This window comes from Heloderma suspectum, chromosome 5, assembly GCF_057233095.1.
Source record: "Heloderma suspectum isolate Gila_16-S chromosome 5, 16-S_ref, whole genome shotgun sequence".
NCBI lineage: Eukaryota > Metazoa > Chordata > Lepidosauria > Squamata > Helodermatidae > Heloderma > Heloderma suspectum.
In genome coordinates this window covers 60,921,974-60,947,643 of record NC_139462.1, presented here as the reverse complement: position 1 = coordinate 60,947,643, position 25,670 = coordinate 60,921,974, and the positions used below count along the sequence as shown (strand labels likewise).

Below are 25,670 nucleotides of genomic sequence, written 5' to 3'. Positions count from 1 at the left end.
GGCTTTTAATCTTGTAGACTGCCCAGAGAGCTTTTGGCTATTGGGCAGTATAGAAATGTAATAAATGAAATGAAAATGAACTAAGAATGTAATAACAAAATAAATGAGCAAGGATCCAAGGCTGGGGTGCTTACTCATCAGTACAGCCAAGGAAGGCTCCAACCTGCTTGTTTGATACTAACCCTCTCCTCTCCATAAGATTATCTGTGTCCTTCATGGGTGCAGTGCAGCAGACTAGAAAGGGCTTCATTCCAACAGCTGAACCAATTTCTTTCCCATCTATTCATTTGTAAGCATCCTCAGGATGCAATCGTATGCACACTTACCTGGGCGTAAATCCCACTGAACTAAAGAGGGGCTTAGTTCTGAATAGACATGTATAGGATTGCACTATAAGGTGCTCAGTCATCAGCAGTTCTCTCTTTCAGCAGGGGATCCAATGTTTAAAGAGGAAGGTCACTTTCCCACAACCAAACCTGAAGTGGAGCACAGCACCAGCTTCTCCCAAGAAAATAACTAGTCTCTAATTATCTTTGCATGGTTCAGTTCAAGATATGACTACATTTCCCAGAGTTTGTTTGAAACTGTGGTTGGAAACTTTTTAAAAAATGCTTGTTAATTTCAATAGCAATCACTTCAGTCCTGCTTCAGCACATCAGGTTAAACCCTTCTAAACATTTGTAATCCACATAATACATACAATTCTATATTCTGGGAAGACAGACATGTAGGCATTGTTAATGTCAGCCCTTCCCAACGTGGTGCCTGTCAGATGTGTTGCACCGTGGCTGGGGATGCTGGGAGTTTATCAAACTCTGCTGTGGACAGACTGAAATAATAGCAAGAAAAAGCAGTACAGCCAAGGAGCTACAATTACAGGTACATCAGTACATCTTGAAGTCTGGGCAAGCCAGCCAATAAAGTAGTCCCTCTGATCAAGGAGTATAGCAAGAAGTGACATTTTATAGGGGTAGGGACCAATCAGTTGCTGAGTATGACTCATGATTTATCTTTGAAGGGAGTTACTACAGAAGCTGGAAAGAGGTTTTGCAGCTGTAATTTCTGCCCTTACCCACAAAGCCTGCATGGTAGCACACACTACTCTTTAGCATCACCATTTAGCAATAGAGCCTGAAAATGCATACTATTATACAGAAGTAGATTTTCCAAGCATTGGGATCTGTAACTATCATGAAATAATAAGCCTGATTTTTTACTTTTCCAACAGAAATTTAAACCTGGTATTTATAAGTGTCTCATCTACACTTATAATACCTTTACCAACAAATGTAGGGAGACCTTAGAGGTAGACATGTAAATACATCTTTCCATATAAATAGATGGTTATCTAGACTGAATCAGTAAAACTACAGAAACCAAATGTCAAATAAAACATTTTTTTTGCTTGAAGTCTATTACTTAGGGCCCAACAAAAGCATGCAAAAGATCTATGCTTCACTTGGGAAGAACAGGATTGGAGCAAACATAACAGAAAACAGTGAGTCCTGTTTAAACCATTTCTCATCACTTCACAGATAAACTGGTGTTCATCATCACTTCAGATAACTGGTGTGAATGACTCTTTTTCCCTATTGCAAGATTATTCTACAGAGAGCAATACATAGAAGCTAATGGGCAAAATCCAACCTAAGCCCTACTTAGAGCAAGCCCATTTAAATAAATGGAACTTATGGTAGTCATGATTAATGGGCTTGCACCCCCATTAAATGGAAACCTTTTTATGGAATGGAAATGAGCTTCCACTGTGCATTAAAAACGTGGTTGTTCAGGCAGGCATTTGGGGTGGGTTAGGATATTTTAGAAAACGTTTTTATTGTAGAATTTTATTGTTTTAAACTGTTTTATTATATGCTGTACATCGCCCAGAGTGGCTGGGTGACCAGCCAGATGGGCGATTAATAAATTTAATAAATAAAATAAAAAATAAATAAATAAACCTCCAAACTTGGAGGCTTCCAAGTATCCATGCCTTGCCGGACTCTGTCAGCATGTCAGGAGGAGCAATGGAAGCGATTTTCACTTCTCCATCCTCCTGTTGTTTCTTTTTCCTCTAGTCAGGCCTCTGAGCCCATCCAGAGGAGGTGTGCTGGTGGGAGAAGGGCTGGGGCTGGACAGGCCATAAGATTAATTGTAACCTGGACTCTACGCTCCCCTGCCCCCCCCCAGAACACCCCCTTTCAGACCTCTATGAGGTCCTCTGAGGCTGCTTTTGAGACCTAAGAAAGCAGATGCTGCAGTTCTTTCCGACGGAGCAAGGGGAGGGATCAGATTTTGGGATCCCCCTTCCGAGGTTGTAGCAGTGTCTATGTTCATGCAACATCACACAATTACTTTTTCATCACAGATAAAACATCACAGATAAAACACAAATTGAACCTGAATTTCATCTCCAGCGTAATGCTTTTCAGTGGAGTCAATTCACATCTTCAGCTGCCAATCATGGAGTGTAGAGTAACCAAGTGTATGTGTGAACCAGACCCATATTTCCACATGAGCAACAATTCACATGGAAGCCTACACATCTGTTAACCAATACAGACATCACCTAGTGCACCTTGGTATAAAGAGTTTACAGATGGAACACTTTCTACAACATCCCTTTGCCCCAACATGGCTAGACAGTGCCTCAGAAAGGGCTGAGAAGCGGCTAAAACACAACACCATTGCTATTCCCATGTTAAGAAATCTGTCCTTTCAGCAAACAAGAAACAGTTTCATGCAACTTAAAATGTCAGATCTACTGTAGCCTATTAAAATATTTACACAGGAGAAACCGTAGGGTGCTATAAAAAGAAAAACATTTTCTTGTCTCTAGTTTTGCCCCCACTGTAATTTGTAATCTAAACATTTCTATCCCAAGGGCAAAGCTTCTTTCCAATGAGCTGCATACAGCCAGGGAGGGAGGGAGGGAGGGAGGGGGGAGAGAGAGAGAGAGAGAGAGAGAGAGAGAGAGAGAAGTGTCCCTCTCAAATATCAGTGGTAGGGAACAAGTAATCCTGTTGCAATAAAAAAAAAAAAAGCAACAACCTGGCATCAAAAATTCCTCTTATGTTTAGAAAAGGGTAGAAATCCGATCACATGAATCCAGATAAACCTGAGTTTTCAAAATTCTCAGACCTAAAACTCACAAAGCATATTGCATCCATTTACACACATGCCGGACTGTTAAAAACACACAGACACAAACAGCACACCATGGCAATGCAGAGCCCTCCCCCAAAAAACTACATACCCAAAGCTAATATCATACCAGCCCATAATGACTCCCTTAAGAGAAAGGGCTGCCTAGACAGTCATCAGAGGTCCTTCTTCCCTTTGTCAGCGTCCTGGTGACCTCCAAATATTTTGGGTTATAACTGCCATAATCCCCAGGCACTGGCTGTGTTGGCTGGGGCTGATGAACATTGTAGTCCAAACATCTGGAGCACACCGGATTGCTCACCCCCTTGCCTTTGCAGTGGGAGTAGGTACTGCATTTATGTAAGTAAAAAGGACAAAAGGGGACGATTTAACTAAGCGGTAGAACAAGTTTTAGCTGTAGTGTAGTGCCTAGGAGACCAAAAGGATAGTAAAGGTTTAAAAACAAGTGTAGATTTAGCAAAGCTTAAAGTGGGTCATACTTCTGTGCTCCCTGAGAACTCACACGACCTTTAATCACTTCTTGTTCTGGTCTTGTTCACACATGCTGAGGTGTTTATTCTATAGCAGCTGAACCAGCTGATTCTGTTGAATAGTCTTGGGGCTGCAACGTCGCCACACACACCGTTTTGAAACTAGGCCCTCTTCCCCAGTTATGAAGCTAGAAAGCGGCCGGGGGGGGGGGGGGATCCCATGTTTTGTACTTCTGTTGGGCGGAAATTGTAGAGCATGCACAATACACCAAGCTCCATGCTCTTAAGGGACACATTCTTTCCCTTTAGGCTAAAGATAGACAACCTGGAGAAGCTGAGAAAAACAGAGCGGTATGTAGACAAGACCTCCAGACGCATGATAGAGAACTCCCCACCCATGCCAATAGCTCCTCTGCTGCTACATGGTCCTGGGACATATTGAGAAATAGAAAATCAAACACTTAAAGAAGTAATTTATTCCAATTACAAATGGATATCTTCTCACATGAAGGGGAGGCTTGAGCTTAGTGCTGGTCGTGGGATATTTGATCATTAGGGAAGGAGGGGGGGGTAAACAATGGCAGTATTGACCACATGGCAATTTGTCTACCTACTATGAGGGACAAAAATCTGTCTCATCATTTTTTTAGACCAGCGGTGGACAAGCTTCGAGCTTACAGAATCTACTTTGCTTTGCTTTTTTTTTTTTTTTTTTTACACAAGAGATTCACCTACCAGAGTCTGGTGAAGACATACACTTAGATTTATTTATTTATTTATTTTATTTGTCTCCCACCTTTCTGCCAAAAATGGTGCTCAAGGAAGCTAACAATAGGATACAGATATAAAACAAACCCTTAATTAAAAAAGAATTCTGGTACTTGAAACAAATTCCTGGGCTCAGAACTGTATGCAGCTCACATTATCTTTTCACATAAAATCCACTCCTGGTTACCTCAAGCTTTCTTCATTTCAGCAGTATAACTGGGGAAGAGAGTCATTTTGTTGCTGCTATTGTTAAATAATTGGGAGTCAGAAATCCTTGCCAGAGATCTACCAGTAGACCTAGATCTACTTTCTGTCCATTCCTGTTTTAGATAGTGTAGGATAGGAATAAGGGTTGTGGTATATGTTGGCACCAATGACAATTGAAAATACAGTCCTGAAAGAAAAATTTAGGTTGCTCTGCAGGATGTTGAGGTCTAGAGCCTCCAAGATGGCATTTTCAGAAATGTTCCTTTATTTCAGACACAGGACGGACCAGCTATATGGGCAGAGCTGCAAGGTATCATGCATGGGTAACAATGGTGTTGGGAGGGAATGGTTTACTTGTATTAGTCACTGGGGAACATTTTGGGACAAGCTGGACCTGTACAAAAGAACTGGATTCCAGACTGTTGGTGCTTATCAAAAAGGCTGCAGAGCAGCTTTTAAATTATCTTTGGAGGAAGATAACAGCTGAGAACCATCCAGTTTGGGATGACTCCTCCTTTAGGGACAACGGTCAAAAAGGTCATAGAGTCTAATACACTAGAAAACTTATCATTGAGGGTAGAAACACAGTATCATTGAGGGTAGAAACACTAGCCCTCAAAATGTACTGGAGACATACTACCACCCATCTAACCAGAAACCTCAAAGATGATCTTAAGATTAAGAAAAATCAGGGAGGCAGCCTAAAGAAGTAACTGTGAAGTCACTGAGTGACTTCAACTACATTTATGTTAATGGAGCAATGTACATCAAGTTGCAACAAAGAGACAAAATTTCTAGGTACAAAAAATGACTGTGCCTCAGAATGGAGCTGACTAGAGGAGAGATGACCGTGGACTTGATCCCAAGCCGTGCCTGTGATCTGGTGCAAGATGTGGGAACAGTGTCCACAGTGCTATCAAGTTCAACATATGTAAATGGAAAGTTGCCCAGAACATGCCAACGAAGTGATATTTAATTTCAAAAGAGGAAACATCTAAAGACAAGGGGATTAGTTAGAAGGAAGTTGAAAGATAGCGAGACAAGAGGGTCAAATCTCCCCACGACTCGCTGAGGTTATTAAAAAAATGAGAAGAGAAGCCCAGATAGAATGTATACAACAAATAAAGGAAGGTATGACTAAGTCCAAGAAGGCGCAAGTTAATGAGGAGAGTTGAGGAAAATATCAAAATGAAAAAGATTTCCTGTAAAAAAGTGAAACTCTTGCCCAAATGTGTAAAGTTAAACGGAGCACTAACAGTAGCAAAACAAAAATATACTAACAAAACAAACAAACACAACAAAAAGATGCATATTGCTATAAACATTAAAATTACATATACAATACTAGAAGCAAGAAATGATTTGTCTATGAACTGTAAGTCATATTTAGGATGCCATCCAAGCAGCTAGCCATAAAAGTTACAGATATTTCAGAGAAGCAAAATGAATTCTTTAAACCACTCTTCAGTGTGGAAGACGGACAAATATTCATGCAAGACCTTCTTCCTTCCCTTCCCCCCACCACCCACAGGGGAGCTGAAGTAGTAAGAGGTGATGAGAGATGTTAGGAGAACCATCCTTAAAGGTGCAATTCTACACTCACTACCCTTCAACAATGGGGCTTAATTCTAAGTAGACACATACTGGATTGCACTGTCAAGAACTCCAACATGAACTTCATGATCTTCTAACAAAATATGCAACATCACTAAAACCAGCTTCCTTACCAGAGGATTAGAGTAGCAAGTGTAGCACCAGTATAAAGAGGGAACAGGGGAAAAAATCCAGGAAAGTACAGGCCTATTAGTCCAACAGTTGTTCCTTCTATGTTTGTAGAAAGGCAAAACAACATGTAGAAAAGCCTTCCCCAGCTCGGCATCCGTTCAGATGTGTTGGTCTATAACTCCCATCATCCACAGAATAGTGATGGGAGTTGCAGTCCAACACATCTGCAGGGGGCCAAGTTGGGTGAAAGCTAATGCAGACCTCCTACAAAAGGGAAATCCTTCTCCATTAAACTTTATGTAAACTGGTGGGGATTGTACCAGTGCTTCTAGCAGCCAGATTCAATTAAGAAGCTTATCTCTTGCACCATCAGCATCCCAGTTCATCAGCAAGCTTAGCAGACTAAGCCCTGTGGCATAGTGGTGCCAAGCAGGCTGCAGTACCAGCCTGCCTGAGTACTGCCAGCTGTGCCCACAGGCCAGTCTGTATTGACCAAGCCCTATAAAGCCCCAACCAGAGCTTGCTCCTCAATCTGAGAAATTTGCCTTGAGAGTGAGGACGCTGCTTACACCCCGCATGCCTGACTTCAACCTTGCTTCTGGCCCTTCAGATCTCAGTTTACCTGTTCAAATACATTCGTTGGCAGTAGATTCAGGGTAGACAACACACAGCACAGGATTAACTGACAGAATCTGCTGCCACAAGATGTAGTAATGGCCACTGGCTTACAAGGTTTTAAAAGAGGATTAGACAAATACATGAGGACAGACCTATCAATGGCTATCAGCCACTGCTGTGAAACACAGCCTCTATATTTCAGAGGCAGCATGCCTCCAGCTGCCAGTTGCTGGATGACAGAGGAGAGCTGTTACCTCTTGTGCTGCTTGCGGGTTTCCCAAAATCATCTGGTTGCCCACCGGGAGAAGCAGGATCCTGGACTAGATGGACTAGCCTGATCCAGCAGGGATCATCTTATGCTTAAGCCCAGGACCCTCAAGAATTTCCCATCTAAATTAGCCTTCCCCAACGCCCCTCCCCCCCGCGATATGTTGGACAACTACCACCTCCAACCACATCTAGCAACTTGGATAGCATGGTAAGTATCATTACCCTAGTTCATCGAGGTAGTACTGTGGTTAGGAATCCATATTTGGAACCTTTATTATGCAAGTTCCTAATGATAGTGATAATAAGGGAACAGTCTGCATTAAAGAAAAAGAATGCAGATGCTAACTGCAATTTCCAGCAGTTTATTTTCAGCAGGGCGTTTAGGTTTGAAGAGTGCTCCTTGCAGAATCACCTTATTCAGCTGATCCCAAACAAATCTGTAATAAACTCTAAGTGGATAGGGGCAGAGAAAACACCACTGAGTTGGAAACCATGAAGTGTGCCGTAGTCTTACTTACCAATGGATGATGGGGAACCAGGAATGCTCATTGTGCCTGTCATCTGAAAATGCTATGCCTCTTTTGCTAGGATAAAGTAAACACATGTTTTGAATCTACCAAGAGGGTGTCATTCATTTCCACCATTCCCCTAAATTTACTCAAAGGGAAGAGTGGCGGCACAACACTTGAATCCCAAACAGCATAGTGAATGAAGTCCTTCGACATTCAAATGGTGTTTTGCATCTATTTTTCCTGAGCAAATTTACTCAAGAGAAGGGGTGGCAACATGCCATCTGCATTCTTTAAGCAGTGGCTTCCTTTAAAGTAGATTGGGCAGAGCAGCAGCTTCAGGTTAAATACAAAAACAATAATACTTATCCCAAATTCAGTTCACTTCCCCCTCTCCAACTTTGAACCTTAAACTAGGTCACAGGAGGCAAGCAACCCATGGCTACTTATAAGCCAAGCAAAATAGACGTCCATATAATCATTTAAAGGACTGGTTTGAAGAGAAGATGACAAAAGTTTGCACGCAGTGGTTAACTTAGTGGGATTTTTAGTGGACCACAAAAGGCCTATGAGACAATACAGTATTGCACCAGTAAGGAAAACAAGTATGGAGCCACCCAGCATTTCTAGCAGCAATACCGAAGCATGAATCTGTCTGAGACAGGTGCTAGCAACACCTCATGTGAAATTCATATTCATCAGACCACCCTGTCCTATTTTGTCCAGTCTGGAAGAAATATAACAATAACTATGAAGTTGAAGGTAGTCATCCAGATTATCCCTTCATATATTGCTTCAGTAGAGTGATAACAGAACAGGGGAGGGAAGTACTGTATGTTGAACAAATATACGCATGAAAGAACTATAAAATAAATTGTCATTATACCAATGGCTTCTAGGTGCTGGCCCCAGCAAAACTCTCTTCTACTAAAAGCAAAGCATCCAACCATCCATTTCATCCAATGGAAGGAATCTTTCTCTGCCCAATTACACAAGTTTTACTACTTTCCTTCTGCCTCATCCCCATATAATCCACTGGTGAGCTATTACTTCCTGATAGAAGGATTAACAACTAGGGAATAAAATCTTTACTAATTATAATTAAGGACACTCGAGGAATTCATATGGGAATTGCAACAGTTGAACTGATCTGACTGTCAGCTCCCAAACTAATATGCGGATTGGAACAGAGCTATCCACAAGGTTTTGCACTTCCCAAATGCTCCAAAGCAATCCTCAACCCAAAAAACATGAAAATAAATATTTAAAATGCGTATTTTGAGAGATCATACCTTTAGAGATGTAGAGACAGAAAGTATGTCCAGAAATGCATATTTAAATACATATTTAAATGCAAATCTGTGCAGTTTTTAAAAACTGGAAATAGGACAGGATAGACTTATAGGTGAACACATGCAAAAATGACAGATCCCAAATTATAAGAATTCTGTGATTGATATTTTTATACATATTTCTGTTGAAACACCATAAGAGACTTGCTAGTTTGGGGGGGGGGGGATGCTCCTAATAGGCAAATCCTTAACATACTTCAGCAGCAGGACTCAATGTGCTAGATCCAAAGGTTCCCTTCCTGCAATGTACGGGGCTTCCTCTATTGGAGGAATGGAACCTTTAGGTCCAACCAAATGTTTCCCCAAACTGACGGGTTGAATGCACTGAATGGCATTTCCTCCATTTTTAGCCTGTGCTTCATATGTTCTTCCTAAGATTTATTATTTGGAACTGCAGACAACTTCACATCCTTGAATTTGTCTACACATGCCCATAATCCTATTTGTCAATATTTCAGGTCACTGTCAAAGCTTGCTATGAACTGTTTGAGTCCAATTTCCGCCCATCCCAAGAAACCACCTCTGGTACTGTTAAAAAATGTGACTTGTTTACATAGTAACCCCTTTACCATTTCAGTGTTAGAAAAGATCATGGTCTTAAACAAAGATTGTAGCAAGGAGCTCGTGGGGAGTGCCTCATTCCAATTTCAAAGGAGAAATAAGAATGTAAGAAATAGCACAATTATTTATTTATATATGTTTAAAAATTTCTATGCCACTCCATCACCAAGGGCTATTCCAGGGAGGTGTACATAAAATTAGAAAAACTAATTAACAGAGGTATAAACACTGTAAGACAAGCAAACAAGTACAAGACAATTTTTTTGTTTAATCAGGGGTCGCAGGCAAGGAAAGAGTCATTGATTAATCAAGAAGTTCAGAGATTGCTAACTTTGGGATATATACTCATATAAACTACTTCAATGGCACAGATATTCTGACAGGAACTCCTCTATATCACAATTCCTCTATGACATAACATGACTGACCTGCCTAATTCAAGAAACCAAACTCTACCAAGCCATTAGTCAGGACTACATAACTAGACCCTTTGGACAAAACTTAGAAGGAAACAGAGGCAAGTGAAAAGTTGTTGTGGATGGTCTTTTCTTTTTTGCACTTGAACCAAAAGGTCCAAGCACCCTTTTTTTAAGAGACCTGAATCTGACAGTGTAGTTTGAGAGATGTTTTGGCTGAAGTTAGCTGAGAGAATGGACCCAGTCCAGTATGGAGATGGACCCAGTCCAATCACTGGGACTGTAAAATGATAGTTGTTGACTGAAATAGCATGTATTGCGGAGGTTTTTTTGTATATAGATCAAATGTGTCCAGAAGTACTTCATATTCAAAGCTTTGAATGGCACTAGGAGTAACACCGTGGGCCAAATTAGTTACACCCCATTGCAATTAGAACAGATATATAATCTCTATAGAAGCCATACATATTACAGATGTCTACAAAGCCGTTGCCAGTAAACACAGGAATCAATGTCACAGACAGCTTTTATTTTTGTGTGACCGCACAGTTCAGATATGCCAGATTTGTGTGTGATTCAAGTGGACTGGTACACTTAAGAAAAGGGTATTAGGGAAAGAATCTGGATTTGATTCACCTTATCTCTAAAGTACCTATATATTATTGATTCTTCACCCACCCACCCAGCAACCCAAATCACTGCATTCCCCATAATAAACATATCGATGTTATTGGAGTGGTAAAGTCTACTGCACATTTAAATCAGAGATAAATGTGTGTTATGCTTTGGGCACAATACACTGAGAAGTTGTGATTGGTGGTTACTTCCACATACACTGTACATAGATTCAACAAAACGCAAGTATGCGTGATCCTCACGTGACAATCTATACATAGATTGCATATTAATTTTGACACAATAGTTTTTTTCACGGAGGAATAATAATAATAAATACATGCCAGATTTCTCTTCTTCATGGTGCAAATCAGATTAGACAGCTATCACGTACAGTTAGCCATTAGGAGTTCTAAGAACAAAAATATCGTCGGATTCCATAGGATCTTCTATTATTATTATTATTATTATTATTAAATCTTTGCAAAGGGGCGGGGAGGCGGTTTTCCCGTCCTCTAGAATGAACCACCCAGTTTCGTCTTCAGTGACTTTGAGACAGGTTTTCTTTTTTTAAAAAAAATATATACGTGTCCTAGGAGAAACTAATGGAAATCTTCGCCCGTTCCCCCACCCCTCCCTCCGCAAACGGCAATAAACCAGGAGATAAAAAGTTGCGTCCGCTCGGGGCCTTTTGCAAAACGCTATAAAAACAATCCAGAACTGCGCACTTGGCATTTTTGAAAAGTACTTGGGACGCTCTGGGGCTCCGTGACTTCCAGACAGACACCTTCGGGAGAAGAGGGTAGCTGTGAGGAACTCCAGCAACCCAGGCTGGGTGGAGTGGGGGGGAGGCTAAACTTGGGATCGAAAGGGTGAGAGCAGGGGGTGGGGGAGAGAGAGAGCGGAGGCAAGACGGAAAAAAGAGGGATGAAGGAATGATAAAGAAAAACACAGGAAGGCGGGACGGAGAGCGGCTGCAAGCGGAGCCGGGGGTGGTGGTGGGGGGAGAGACACTTACGTAGCGTTTCAACTTCTTCTCCGGCGGCGACTTTCGGAGCCAGCCCGAACAGACCACCTCCCCGCCGCTCATGGCTGCTAAAGAGGAGGGGGGATTCTTCCTTCGGCAGCTGCGGCGCGGCTGGGCCGAGGAGACAACCCAGAAACACAACAGGAGCGCAGCGCCCGCCCGCCTGCTCCGGCGGCTACTCTGGGGGAAGGGAAAGAGGAGGGGGAAGAGAAGGAGAGGGAGGAGACGACCGGGAAAGGGAGAGAAAGGGAGGGACGAAGAGGGTGTGTGCGTGTGCAAGAGACAGAGAGAGTGAGTGAGTGAGCGCGCCTATATATATGCGCGCGCGCGCTAAAAGCGGAGGCAGGCTGACTGACTTGGACTGGCCAAAACGGAGGTTCTTCTCCCTCTCGTCACCCTAATATTCTGTTCCCCGCCCGGACCGCCACAACTTTCAGCTACTCCGACCCAGTTGCCAACAGTAGCGGGGAAAGCCCCCCCCCCCCGCTCGGTTTTCCTCAGAGCAAGAGCCTCCCCCTTATGCGGGCGGGAGCGCACAGCTCTACTCCGTCGCCTGCTGTAGCTGAGCTGCAAATCTCCATGCCATAGCAGCTACTTTCTGCCTGCCTGGGCTTTCCCCCTTCCTGGTACAGTGGGAGGACCCGGGCAATTAGCGCGCGCTCTCGCTCGCTCCCTTTGGTGCCGCCTTGACGAGCGGCGAGACCTCGCAGCTGGAACGCCGAGCGAGTGGGGGGGGGACGCCCCCGTGGAAGCTGGGGGGCGGCGGAGACCGTCGAATTGCGCCCGGGGAGGCGGGGACAGAGTCTCCAGCGTCGGCCGCAGGCGAGAGAGGCGCTGTCGAGGCGCTCGCTCTCGCAAGGGGAAGAGAGACCCGATCCGGTGTGTTAGGCGTCCTGCTCCTTCCAGCCCGCTCTCCCGCAAACCCCATCGGTCTCTGCGACGGTCCGTTTTCGCTCTTCCCCCCACCCCGAACCCTGCTTTTCCCTTTTCCTCGCCCGCCCCAGCGTTGGCCTCCTCAGCGTTTTGTGCACTCTCCGTCCAACGCGGAGGAAGCGAAACGTTCTCTCTCAAAGTCGGCCAGGGGTTTCTTTCTCTCTCCCTCTCCCACAAGAACAGGGAGGGAATGAAACCTACAGAAGGGATCCTGGGACCTGTAGTTCTCAAATAGCTGATGGGGCTGGGTGGGTGCAGAAGGCCTGCGAAGCGCCGGAGCGAAACGTCCATGCTGGAAAAAGTAGCACTGAGTTATTACTATTATCCTTATTTCGCAAATACTAGAATCTTGGGAGGAGTGCTCTGGAAAGTTTCTAGCGAGCGAACTGTGGATAAATAGAGGTACAACGACTACTGACAATTCAAGGAAGCAAAGTTCCTTTTGCCCACTTTTTATTACCTGGATGGCGAGCTGTGTGACAAGACATTTTTTAAAACCCAGGCCAGGTGAAAAATCCTAACACTTTGTGGCTATTCCTCAGAAGTGCAATGTTCATGCTCCTGAGAGTTTCCACTGTCTGGTCATGGGAGATGTTTTGCTTATTATGACTAAGAGATTAGTCAGTATATGACTGTTGTGATACCTGAATTAAATCCAGGAATAAGGAAATAAACCAACATTGCCTAATAACCCAGGCCTCTAAAACTCCTTTCCTCTGTAAAGATTTGCAAATCCCAGCTTGTGCCAAATCTTTTACAGGATCACTCAGTCCCTGCTATGCAGAATTTCAGAAATCTTGTGAAATTTATAAAATCATATACATGTTTAATATGCCCCATACAGGTCTTTCCCCACATTCATCCTTGTTAATCGGTTGCAGTTTTAAAATCTGGGTTTTCCATTAAAGCTGATCTGTGTGAAAGTACTGATGGTGTCATTGTATAAAATAGCAATGCATTAGCATGGTCAGAATCCTGATGGTTACCTTTAGGTACATATCACTATAGTTCAGTGCTAGAGCACTTGCTTTGCATGCAAAAGGTCCAAAGTTCAATCCCTGGCATCTAGTCCCAGTAGGGAAGGGAAAGATCCTTGTTTGAAACCCTGTTGCCAGTTAGTGTAGACCAGTCTTCCCCAACCTGGTGCCTTCCAGATGTCTTGGGCTTCAAGTCCCATCAGCTCCAGCCAAGATGGCCAATGGTCATGAATGCTGAGAGTCGTCATCCACAACATCTGGAGGGCCCCACAACAGGTTGGGAAGGCTGGTGCAGATAATACCAAGCTAGATGGACCAATGGTTTGATGATATATAATGAAGCTTTCTATGTTCCTTCCTATGTACTTACAACAAGTCAACATTACTGGCCAGGTAATGCACAAAAGGGTATGTGCAAATATCAGAAAAAGGTAGTTGTGCCAACATCCCAGTGAAATCAGTGGGACTTCTAACAGCCCAGTCCTATGCATGTTTACTTGTGAGTTCAGTGGGACTTACTTCCAAGTATGTGGTTCAAAGGCAGCATGCTGCTGAATACCAGTTGTTGGGGAGCAACAGCAGGAGAGTGCAATTGCCTTCATGCCTTGTTTGTGAGGTTCACAGAAGCATCCAGTTAACCACTGTAGGAAACAAGATGTTGAAAGCCTTGGTCTGATCCAGCATAGCTTTTCTTCTGTTCTTATGAACATGATGGGACTCATTGCTGCGTAAACAAGCCTGTGCTCATACTGTAAGTGTGCTCAGGATTGCAGCCAACTGAGCACTTGGTTCCATCCATTTCAAAGGGCTTTGACTGCACCTACCTTCCACTGGATTGCACTCCAATGCATTTGAAATAATTAAGAAACTATTAAAGATGATTGCATACAATATGCAGTTCTTCTGATTATTCCACTAAATAACGGAACAGGTTTTGTGGGGCCACCTTCTAAAATCCAAAGTCACTGTGGTAATTATGCACGTACAAGAAATACATGTATAAAATAGCCTATGTGCTGTTAGTTACATCTACTGTAACTATGCTGATGGTGGAAAGAAGGAAATATGCCAACCCCAAAGTTCTAGCTTTGCAGCTGGGATAAACTGAGCTTCATGGACTACCTGCAAATATACCACAAACCACAGTTAGAAACTTCTGTAATAGAGCAAGGCAGAACATTCATGATACTCATGCGAGTATCATGATACTACAACATCTGTTTATTTCAGTCATCAGCTAATACCTGATGTAGTATTTATTATTTTTATTTCCTTTCATGTGTAAAGTTGTCCTTCCAAATGTGAACCCTTGCTATTTTGAGTACTAGATGGGTAGATCTTTTCAGTGGTTATGATCTAAGACAGCCTTCCCCAACCAGGTGCCCTCCAGATGTTTCAGACTTCAACTCCCATCAACCCCAGCCAGCACAGCCAATGATCAGGAATGTAGGGACTTGTGGTCCAAAACATCTGGAGGGCACCAGGTTTGGGAAAGCAGATCTAAGAGTTCAGTCACACGTGGAAATAGTGGAATGTTTCCAGGAGTCCTGGATCCTTATGGATCAAGACATAGGAAGAATTATTTCAGTGTAACATTTTCCTCCAGTGAAGTGCTTTTATTAGGGCTGATTCAAAAGTCAAAGCACACTGCTGCACACGAAGGGCTGTGTACTGAGGTCAAATAGTCACAAGCTGCCCGCTTTTTCATTTATTTCAGCCACTTGTCAACAGATTGGCCACTGTGCTTTTCATTCACGTGGATAATTTAAACATTAAGAGTTTTTAGTGTAATTCTACAAATGTACTTTCTTTGCTTATGCAGATTTGTTTCCCCTTGAAGACTGTTTCTTAATTTAAAGTTAAGGAGAATTTAAAACCTGAAGTTATTAAGATCGCTTCAGCTGCTCAAATCCTGTTAAAGACATCAATAGGGCTTAAGTAGCCTAACTGCAGCCTTAACATCCAAGAAGGACTTTTGATTAGGCAATATATTCTACAGAAAACTGATGTTGTTAGGGAATACATAGAAGAAAATTACAACTTAATCAATTTGTGATTACGATTGGTATGGGTCATGCAGAGTGGCCTGCCTAGCTAAATCAGCATTCTTTACAAGGGAAGTGTGTCAGTTCTGCTCTGCTCTCCTGTCATTTGCAATCCACATTTATTGTGGATTGTTGTCACAGGTTGTCACCAAGCACATAGTAGAAACACCATCTAGTTCTCCCAGATACACTATTCACACTTATCCCATTTAACATATCCCATTTATCCAAGTAAGCATGCACAGGCTTGTGCTGCTCAGTAATACTTTTTCCTTTCCCACTTGAGCTGCTCAGTAATACTTTTTCCTTTCCTTCCCCCCCCTTTTAATATGAACATAGGAAGCTGCCTGAGACTAATTCAGACTATTTATCCAACCAGAGTATTGTCTACTCTGACTGTCAGTGGTTCTCCAGTGTTTTGGAAACGAGTGTTTCCTAGTTCTGCCTGTACATGTCAGGGATTGAACCTGGGACCTTTTGCATTCAAAGCACAGGGCTCTACCACTGGGCTATGGCCATTCCCCAAAAAGACTGAGGAAAGGGTATAGAAAGATTCGTTATACGATGTCAAATTATTTCTCCACCTAGCCCAGTATTGTCTACTCTGACAGGCCGCATTCTTCAGGCTCTTGGGCAGAGCATCTTCCCCATCACCTGTTACCTGATCCTTCTAACTGAAGATGCCAGGAAAGGAACCTGAGAACATCTGCATGCAGAGCATATTCTGTATCACAGAGCTATGGTCTCTTCCCTATAGATTAAATGTAGTTGAATTATTTCCATGTAAAACAGCCTGATGACCTTTTTGGAAGGGAGGCCTTTCTGTCTACATATGCATCTGCAGAGGGGTAGCTGTGTTTGTATGTTGCAGCAAAAACAACAGAGAGCCTTATGGCACCTTCAAGGCTAGCAAATTTATTATGGCATCAGCTTTCACGGACTACTACCCACTTCATCAGATGCTTGAAATGTTTTCCTGAGTTCCAAGTGTGTGTGTATATTCACATGCATGGGTGAGGTGTGTGTGGGTGGTGGTGGGGGCGGGGGTGATTTATTATTTTATTGTTACATGAATCAGCCCTTAGTCCTGGGCTGGTTCACAGTGCTACAAGTTACAGCTGGAACAGGAATGATTGCATCCTATCCCCATTCCTGACCATTCTGATAGCATAGTGATTCACAGCATTGATTGTAATCCTCAAATCCATGCTCTCCTGGGAAACTCTATGGAAGTCACAGAGATCTCTCTAAAATCACTTGAGAATTGTAAGACATGAATGGGCTCCAAAGATGGGACATGCATTCACAGGAAAGAACACTGGAGCTTTGCCTGATCTTTTGCCATAGGTGTTCTCACTGCCACAGAGGCAAGTTGCTTGAAAAGCTGAATAGCAACTTGTCCTTTTGGCAGTGGGAATTGCTGCAATGAGAACAGCAAGCTAGGGTCTAGCTGTACCCAGGATTCATATATCTCCTGCCTTTTATTTCAGATTTGCTGTGGATATTATTTCCCTATCTATCCCGGTCTAATAATTTCCTAAGAAGTATACTCAATGCTTCTTGCTTCATACAAAGCTGACAACAGTGGAAGAATCTATTTCACTCCTATTCCCAACTGATTTAATGTGACTCTGGCAAGGCAGTTTAGTGTGGATCAATGTGCTGACTCCAAGTGCAAGCCCCTACTGCGCTCACTTTCAGGGGCAAGGGAAGAGAGAAGCTGCAGCAGCTAAACAGCCTGCTCCCTTCTTCATTTTCATCCTGTCTACCCTTTTGTTAGAGCACAGAAGAGAAAAATGGAAAGATTTTTGTCTATATGTCTATAAAGCTTCATTTTAAAAAATTATGAATTCAGGCAAAATGTGGGGGGTGGGAGGTTAACTATATGATAAAAGAAAATGGTTTTAAAATCCGTTTTGTCTTTGTGTAGGAAAATGAGAAGGAAGAGTTAAGCTAAGAAGCAAGTCACATCTGAGTGATATTGTAACTTTTTAAAAAAGAGAGAGGAGCAGCCTTTTAAATAGCTCTAAAGTAAATCCCGCTGAACATTAAACACATGCATCCCTCAAGTGAGCGACAAGACATTGCAAAGGGCCTGACAATTTAATTGAGCATGGACACTGAATGCTACTGTCATTTTTTGAAGGTAGTTTGTGTATGAGAACTGTTCCTTTTAAATTAAGATCCTCAGGCTGCGAGTCACAGAACAGCATGAAATGTTCTGAAGTGCTAGGTAAGAGATTCAGGAAACAATAATGTAAGGGGATGAAAGGGGAAATCCCCAGGATTTCCTTATGGCTTTTACCTTCAGTTTAAAACACTGTGTTACAAATAAATGAATAAATAAAATTAATGGTTGGAATTCCTTACAAGCTTAGCACCTTACTATCATGTGATTTTCTAATTTTGGCTCACCACTTCTTTTTTACTCAGCCCTATTATCTGGGTTTCTTATTCTTATAACTTCAGTGTTGAAATATCATTTGCAAATAATGAGTGAGAATTGCCATGTGTGAGATGCATGGTGTCATAGTAGATGCCCTTCTGACCTTGGATTCTTTTGACATCTAACTGTGGTACAATACACAGGGTGCTTCCCCTGCTCATTGAAATGAACAGAAAATGCACAAGCACACATGTTTCCCTATTTAATAGTATCACAGAAAAAACAAAAAGGACAACAGTCACCAGACCATGTGTGTTTGAAATGTGCAACACCTTTATTTCATCAGTGTTGCATTGCTTGTTTGGTGGGAGCCTAAAGACTATGATTTGCTGTTGAAACCATATCATCAAAGCAGCAGTTCAGACTGTCTAAATAAAATATCAGGCTCCAGTCTTTCAGGGCCTATTCAGATGCAAAATGCATGTACTTTATGCGAATTCTGCAAGAGTGCTTAATTCAGCCTTCCCCAACCTGGTGCCCGCCAATGTTTTGGACTACAGTTCCCAGCATTCCTGACCATAGTCCATGTTACGTGGGACTGATGAGAGGTGAAGTCCAAAACATCTGGAGAACACCTGGTTGGGGAAGGCTAGCTTAGCTAGTTTCACCACCTGCATCACCTTTGCGAAGTACCTACAGAGTTTCCAAACAGAGGTTTGTAATCTGTTACACAACATGATGTTAAACAGGTAAGGTTAATGGGGTTAATGACTGAAACAATGATTGCTTTTGTCTAGTTATTTTGGGGAGATAGCACCAGAACCATGCTATGCATTTTGAGATACTATATATTATAAACCTTAGATTTGCGGTGGGGAACCCCTTTCAGCCTGAGGGCCAAATTCAGCTTTGGAGAAGGTCTTGAGGGCTACATTCCAGTGGTGGGTGGGGCTGAAGGCAAAGGGGACAGTGGGAACAATACACACACAACCCACATGTTTTAACTTAAAAGCTTTTACTGCCAGTCACTAAGCCTTAGGAGAGGGAGTTCAACCTTTTAGAATTGGGGGGGGGGGCTGCACAAAAACTGGGAAACATCAAATGATTGGTGGTTGGGGAAAAGGGAATGAGGCCATCTGGAGAACCCCCGTGGGCTGGATTGGGACCCCAGGTCTGAGGTTTCCCACCCTTGCTTTAGAGGCTACCATTTGTTGCATTATTAATTCACCCCCAAGCAAAAATCATGCCAGAGCCAAAGAGACCAGGCCTGGGTGATAGAATACATGCTTTGCATGCAAAAGGTCCCAGGTTTCACCCATCGTATCTCCAGGGATGGATGGGAAAGACTGTTGTATGAAACCACAGGGAGCCACTGTAGAGAGAACACTGAACTAGATGGACCAATGGCTCAGTACAAGGCAGCTTCCTGTGTTCCTTTATTTAAAATATGGAGCAGAAAATGAACTCTTCTCTCTAAAAGCACAAAGTGATATAATAATAATCGCAATTAATTGTTCTAAGCTGATATAAAAGCGAAGAAGGTACAATTTACACAGGACAAGTCATTTTCGGAATGTTTTGACTAACAGTAACATTATTACAGTCACAGAAAGCAAGAGAGGCTGGTTGAGTTTCTAACTATACATGACTTTGGCATGACCGGCACATTCAGAATATGGGTTGTGCTGAATTCCTAAAAAGTGAACAGAGTAGGCAAGTTAAGTGTAAAAGCTGCAGACAGGAGGGGTGCTGAGCCTTTATATGTTGTTAACAGCCTAGGATGCCAATTGTGGGAGAAAAATGGTAAAATGAAGTCTTCCTCTCACACATTATTCTCTCCCAAAAAGGGTTAATTCCAGTCTTGGGACCCACTGTGGAAAAAGTCTAGGGAGAAGCAGGGGAAGGGTTCAATACCCCCATGTGGCTTCTATACTTAGTTTAAATTATCCTCTCATGCCCTTTTCAGGAACTGAGCTACAACCTGCATATAAGACATGGGTGTGCCACTGTCATGTATATTAAATCCTCATTTAGAGTATGCTGGCAGGATTAGGGTCACCTCAGGAAATGAAAACTCATGGAGATTCAGTTTGCCAACATGGGTAGCTGGATATCTGCCCGCTACCCTATGAAAACTGAGAGACTGTCTCCAAGAATTAGTATATCAAAGGATACAAAAGTACTGTTTTTCTGGGAAAGCCTTGGGTGTAACAGTAGAGACAAGGATGATACATAGAACAACCCTTATTGTGAAGCAGAACGGAAAGTTAGTCCCCCAGATTAACTTTATGGAATATGAGAACAGTTTGTTCATCCATCTCCAGCAGAAGCAAATGCTTTGAATGCATTCCCTACGGGAAGGTGAGAGATAACCAGGAAGAAAATGAATTAACTTTTTCTGTGAAGGACACAGTGTTAGGAGTCAGCTAACATGACATTCTTGCCTCTGCCAGTGGAGTTTCTTAAGGTACAATCCTATACATGTTTAGACAGAAAGAAGTCCTACAATTCCTAGTTTGCCCCAGACAGTCCTGCTGTCTGGGGCATACTGGGAGTTGTAGATCCTTTTTCTTTCTAACATGCATAGGATTGCACCTTCAGGTTTATAAATGCACAAATGTCATAACAAGACACTCTTAATCCATACTAATACAAATCATATATGAATGCAGTTCTTCACTTAGCTGCTTATGTCCTTTTCATGCAAAAAATGTGAGAAATATGGCTGGTATGGGCTGCTGCCTGTGAGGTCCCTGGTGATGTACCAGAGGAGTGGGCAGACTTCAGGCTTGCAGGATCTGCTTTGGGCTGGGTATGATTGGAGTTGTAGGTCAACACATCTGGAGGCGATATTTTCAGGATCATGGCAGGGGAGGGAAGTGTTAAACCTCCCCTCCCCATGAACTGTGGTCCCAATCTGGGTCACACACACACAATTGGTGTGTGTGTGTGTGTGTGTGTGTGTAATCTTGATGTCCCTTCTAGCAATGCAATTAAAGTAACATATAGTTAGGTCCTTAAATTAAGCCTTGGCCTTGTTTTAAATATATGGCTGAAGTGAACTGAGAACAAAAGGCCTCTGGGACAATCTAGGATCTGGTCCTTTGCTTTGTATCCCTTGACATTAAAATTCCTTGGCAATTACCTCAGAAAAGCAACATTGGGCATGCACAATTCACAACAACCATACAGTGATGCAAGAGTAACCCAGACAACTGTGACTAACTGCCTTGATCTAAGCATCTTTCTTCAGAAGTAATTCCTACCTGTTTCAACGGGACTTACCTCCAAGTACCTATGCTTAGGTTTGCAAGTTAAATGTTTACCCTAGGCAGTGAACAGGCTGTAGCTGGGCCTGGATCTGACCTTTATGCTAACCTGCCTCTGAAGGAATGCTGACAGCTTATCCTCGCAGGAGGCCATGACTAAGATTTTTGTTTCATTAAAATGTAAAGTTTAAATGTAGCGGACAGGTGGTTGTGTACAAGATGAAGAATCAAAGTAGGAAAGTAACATTAATGCCAGTGATGCTAGAATTTTAAATGTACTGGCAGTGGTGTAGTGGTAGATGTTGAAGTGCAGGCACTCATCATGATTGTCCCCATAGCCACATCCCCAAGGACAGTCCAGAAATGCAGGCAGCTCAGTTGATCCATATCAACAAACCAGTTCTAGCACTTTTCATCTCCAACAGGAACAGGTCTTTTATAGAGCTAATGGGTCTTAACTGCCCATTCAAGACCAAGCCAGCCCAAAGTACTTTGCATTACAACAGGGTATGACATATTGTTGCTGGGAAAATTAATTTCTTCTAGCTACTGAGAGGCCTGCAGTTAAACTCAGAGGAAGTCTGAGGCGGGTGGCAGGTGATATCAGTGTCCCTTCTAATAAAAATAAAGTGCCAGCACTGCCCTGTGAGCCCTGGCTCCATTACACCACGGTATACTGGACATGGTACAAAGGGGCTCATTGGCTATTGTATTACCCCTCACTTTGATGGAACTGTGGAACAAAGTAGGCAGTGCTGGCTCCATGTTTTGGGGGGCTCTTGCCAAGATGCACTCATTGGGCGGGTCCGTCTCGTCACCACCACTGTCACTGCTGTCAATTTCGTTGCCCTCTTTCCCTGAGCTTACTCCACACAACTGCCCAAGCTATGTGAAGGAATCTGCTCCATCTCTTCACTGCTTGCAGGCTTGGGAGAGTGGTGGTGAACAGGCAGTAAACCCAGGAAGGAGCACAACCAAGAGGCTATGGTTCATCTCTGGACACCCTGCAGGGGTGTGGGCCTCAGCAGATACCTAATGAAGCCAACCTTTGAAGGGGTCCCTGAAAGTTCAGTCTTCCTTTTTAAAAGCAGCAGCTGCAGGAATACAAAACATGGATGGTTGGGATTAGCCTGTGTTGTTGGATTAACCTTAAAGTGGCCTTGATCCAAGATATTTCAAGAACTGCCTTTTTCAATTTGCACACTTAGAGTGCCGTTCTCCATGTTCCCTCACCCTTTACATGTGAAAGACCCTTTTCAGTAGTTGCTCCAAGGCTCTGGAACTCTCTCCTTCAGGAAATGCTGTCTTCCTCCCTATTGGCCTTCTAGTAGAGAGTAAGAAGAACCCTGTTGTTTCAGGGGAGCTTTGGTGTTATGGCAGTTTATCATTTGCTGCTGCTGCTGCTGTTTATTTATTTTTTTGCTGCTATTTACTCATTTATTGTTCTAAGTCACTTTGCTGGTTGTTGTTCAGTCGTTCAGTCGTGTCCGACTCTTTGTGACCCCATGGACCATAGCATGACAGGCCTTCCTGTCCTGTGCTCTCTCCCGGAACGTGCTCAAGTCCATATTCATTGCATCAGTGATGCTATCTAGCCATCTCATCCTCTGTCGTTCCCTTCTCCTTTTGCCTTCAGTCTTTCCCAGCATCAGGGTCTTTTCCAGAGAGTTTTCTCTTCACATTAGGTGGCCAAAATATTAAGCTTCAGCTTCAGTATCTGTCCTTCCAATGAGCACTCAGGGTTGATTTCCTTTAGGATGGACTGATTTGACCTCCTTGCAGTCCAGGGGACTCGTAAGAGTCTTCTCCAGCACCACAGTTTGAAGGCATCAATTCTTTGGCGCTCAGCCTTCCTTCTAGTCCAACTCTCACAGCCATATGTTACTACTGGGAAACCATCACTTTGATTAGACGGACCTTTGTCGGCAAGGTGATGTCTCTGCTTCTTACTATGCTGTCTAGGTTGGCCATAGCTTTCCTCCCAAGGAGCAAGCGTCTTTTAATTTCATGGCTACAGTCACTGTCTGCGGTGATCTTGGAGCCCAAGAAAATAAAATCTGTCACTGCTTCCATTTCTTCCCCTTCCATATGCCAGGAAGTGATGGGGCCAGATGCCATGATCTTCGTTTTTTTAATGTTGAGTTTCAAACCAGCTTTTGCACTCTCCTCTTTCACCCTCAACAAGAGGCTCTTTAGATCCTCTTCGCTGTTTGCCATTAGGGTGGTATCCTCTGCGTATCTGAGGTTGTTGATAATTCTCCCAGCAATCTTAATTCTGACCTGTGATTCATCCAACCCGGCGTTTCTCATGATGTACTCTGCATATAAGTTAAATAAGCAGGGTGACAATATGCAGCCTTGTCGTACTCCTTTCCCAGTTTGGAACTACTCGGTTGTTCCATGTCTGATTCTTACTGTTGCTTCTTGACCCTCGTACAGGTTTCTCAGGAGACAGGTAAGGTGGTCTGGCACCCCCATCTCTTTCAGAATTTGCCACAGTTTGTTGTGATCCACACAATCAAAGGCTTTAGCGTAGTCAATGAAGCAGAAATAGACGTTTTTCTGGAATTCTCTTGCTTTCTCCATGATCCAGCGAAAGTTGGCGATTTGATCTCTAGTTCCTCTGCCTCTTCGAAACCCAGCTTGTACTTCCAGTAGTTCTCGGTTCGCATACTGCTGAAGCCTTGCTTGTAGGATTTTGAGCATAACCTTGCTGGCATGTGAAATGAGTGCAATTGTGTGGTAGTTTGAACACTCTTTGGCATTGCCCTTCTTTGGAATTGGAATGTAAACTGACCTTTTCCAGTCTTGTGGCCACTGTTGAGTGTTCCAAATGTGTTGGCATATTGAGTGCAGCACTTTAACAGCATCATCTTTTAGGATTTTAAATAGCTCAGCTGGAATACTGTCATCTCCGCTAGCTTTGTTGTTACTAATGCTTCCTAAGGCCCACTCAACTTCACTCTCAAGGATGTCCGGCTCAAGTTCAGTGACCACACTATCATGGCTATCAGGGACATTAAAATCTTTCCTGTATAGTTCTTCTGTGTATTCTTGCCACCTCTTCTTAATCTCATCTGCTTCTGTTAGGTCCCTGCCTTCTTTGTCCTTTATCATGCCTGTCTTTGCACAAAACGTTCCCTTGATATCTCCAGTTTTCTTGAAGAGATCTCTAGTCTCGCCCATTCTGTTGTTTTCCTCGATTTCTTTGCATAGTTCATTTAAGAAGGCCTTCTTGTCTCTCCTTGCTATTCTCTGCATTCAGTTGGGTATATCTTCCCCTTTCTCCCTTGCTTTTCGCTTCCCTTCTTTCCTCAGCTACTTGTAAAGCCTCATCAGACAGCCACTTGGCTTTCTTGCATTTCTTTTTCTTTGGGATGGATTGAGTTGAATGCAAGAAAGCAAAGTGGCTGTCTGATGAGGCTTTACAAGTAGCTCACGAAAGAAGGGAAGCGAAAAGCAAGGGAGAAAGGGGAAGATATACCCAACTGAATGCAGAGTTCCAGAGAATAGCAAGGAGAGACAAGAAGGCCTTCTTAAATGAACAGTGCAAAGAAATCGAGGAAAACAACAGAATGGGAAAGACTAGAGATCTCTTCAAGAAAATTGGAGATCTCAAGGGAACGTTTTGTGCAAAGACGGGCATGATAAAGGACAAAGAAGGCAGGGACCTAACAGAAGCCGATGAGATTAAGAAGAGGTGGCAAGAATACACAGAAGAACTATACAGGAAAGATCTGAATGTCCCTGATAGCCATGATAGTGCGGTCACTGAACTTGAGCCGGACATCCTGGAGAGTGAAGTCAAGTGGGCCTTAGGAAGCATTAGTAACAACAAAGCTAGTGGAGATGACAGTATTCCAGCTGAGCTATTTAAAATCCTAAAAGATGATGCTGTTGAAGTGCTGCATTCAATATGCCAACAAATCTGGAACACTCAACAGTGGCCGCAAGACTGGAAAAGGTCAGTTTACATTCCAATTCCAAAGAAGGGCAACGCCAAAGAGTGTTCAAACTACCGCACAATTGCGCTCATTTCACATGCCAGCAAGGTGATGCTCAAAATCCTACAAGCTAGGCTTCAGCAGTATGTGAACCGAGAACTACCGGAAGTACAAGCTGGGTTTAAAAGAGGCAGAGGAACTAGAGATCAAATCGCCAACATTCGCTGCATCATGGAGAAAGCAAGAGAATTCCAGAAAAACGTCTATTTCTGCTTCATTGACTACGCTAAAGCCTTTGATTGTGTGGATCACAACAAACTGTGGCAAATTCTTAAAGTGATGGGAGTACCAGACCACCTTACCTGTCTCCTGAGAAACCTGTACGAGGGTCAAGAAGCAACAGTAAGAACCAGACA

At 43.1% G+C, this 25,670-nt stretch overlaps 1 protein-coding gene across 2 annotated transcripts in view; it reads right to left on the bottom strand.

Moving 5' to 3' along the window:
- Nucleotides 1–11,892, bottom strand: part of GAB1 (GRB2 associated binding protein 1) — a 106,782-nt gene extending 94,890 nt beyond the window's left edge. For both annotated transcript variants that reach the window (XM_084856165.1, XM_084856166.1), the window contains exon 1: nucleotides 11,692–11,892. In XM_084856165.1, the coding sequence (XP_084712291.1) occupies nucleotides 11,692–11,763 (72 nt within the window). In that variant the 5' untranslated portion in view covers nucleotides 11,764–11,892. The remainder of the gene's footprint in view (nucleotides 1–11,691) is intronic.
- Between the last annotated feature and the right edge of the window lie 13,778 nt (nucleotides 11,893–25,670).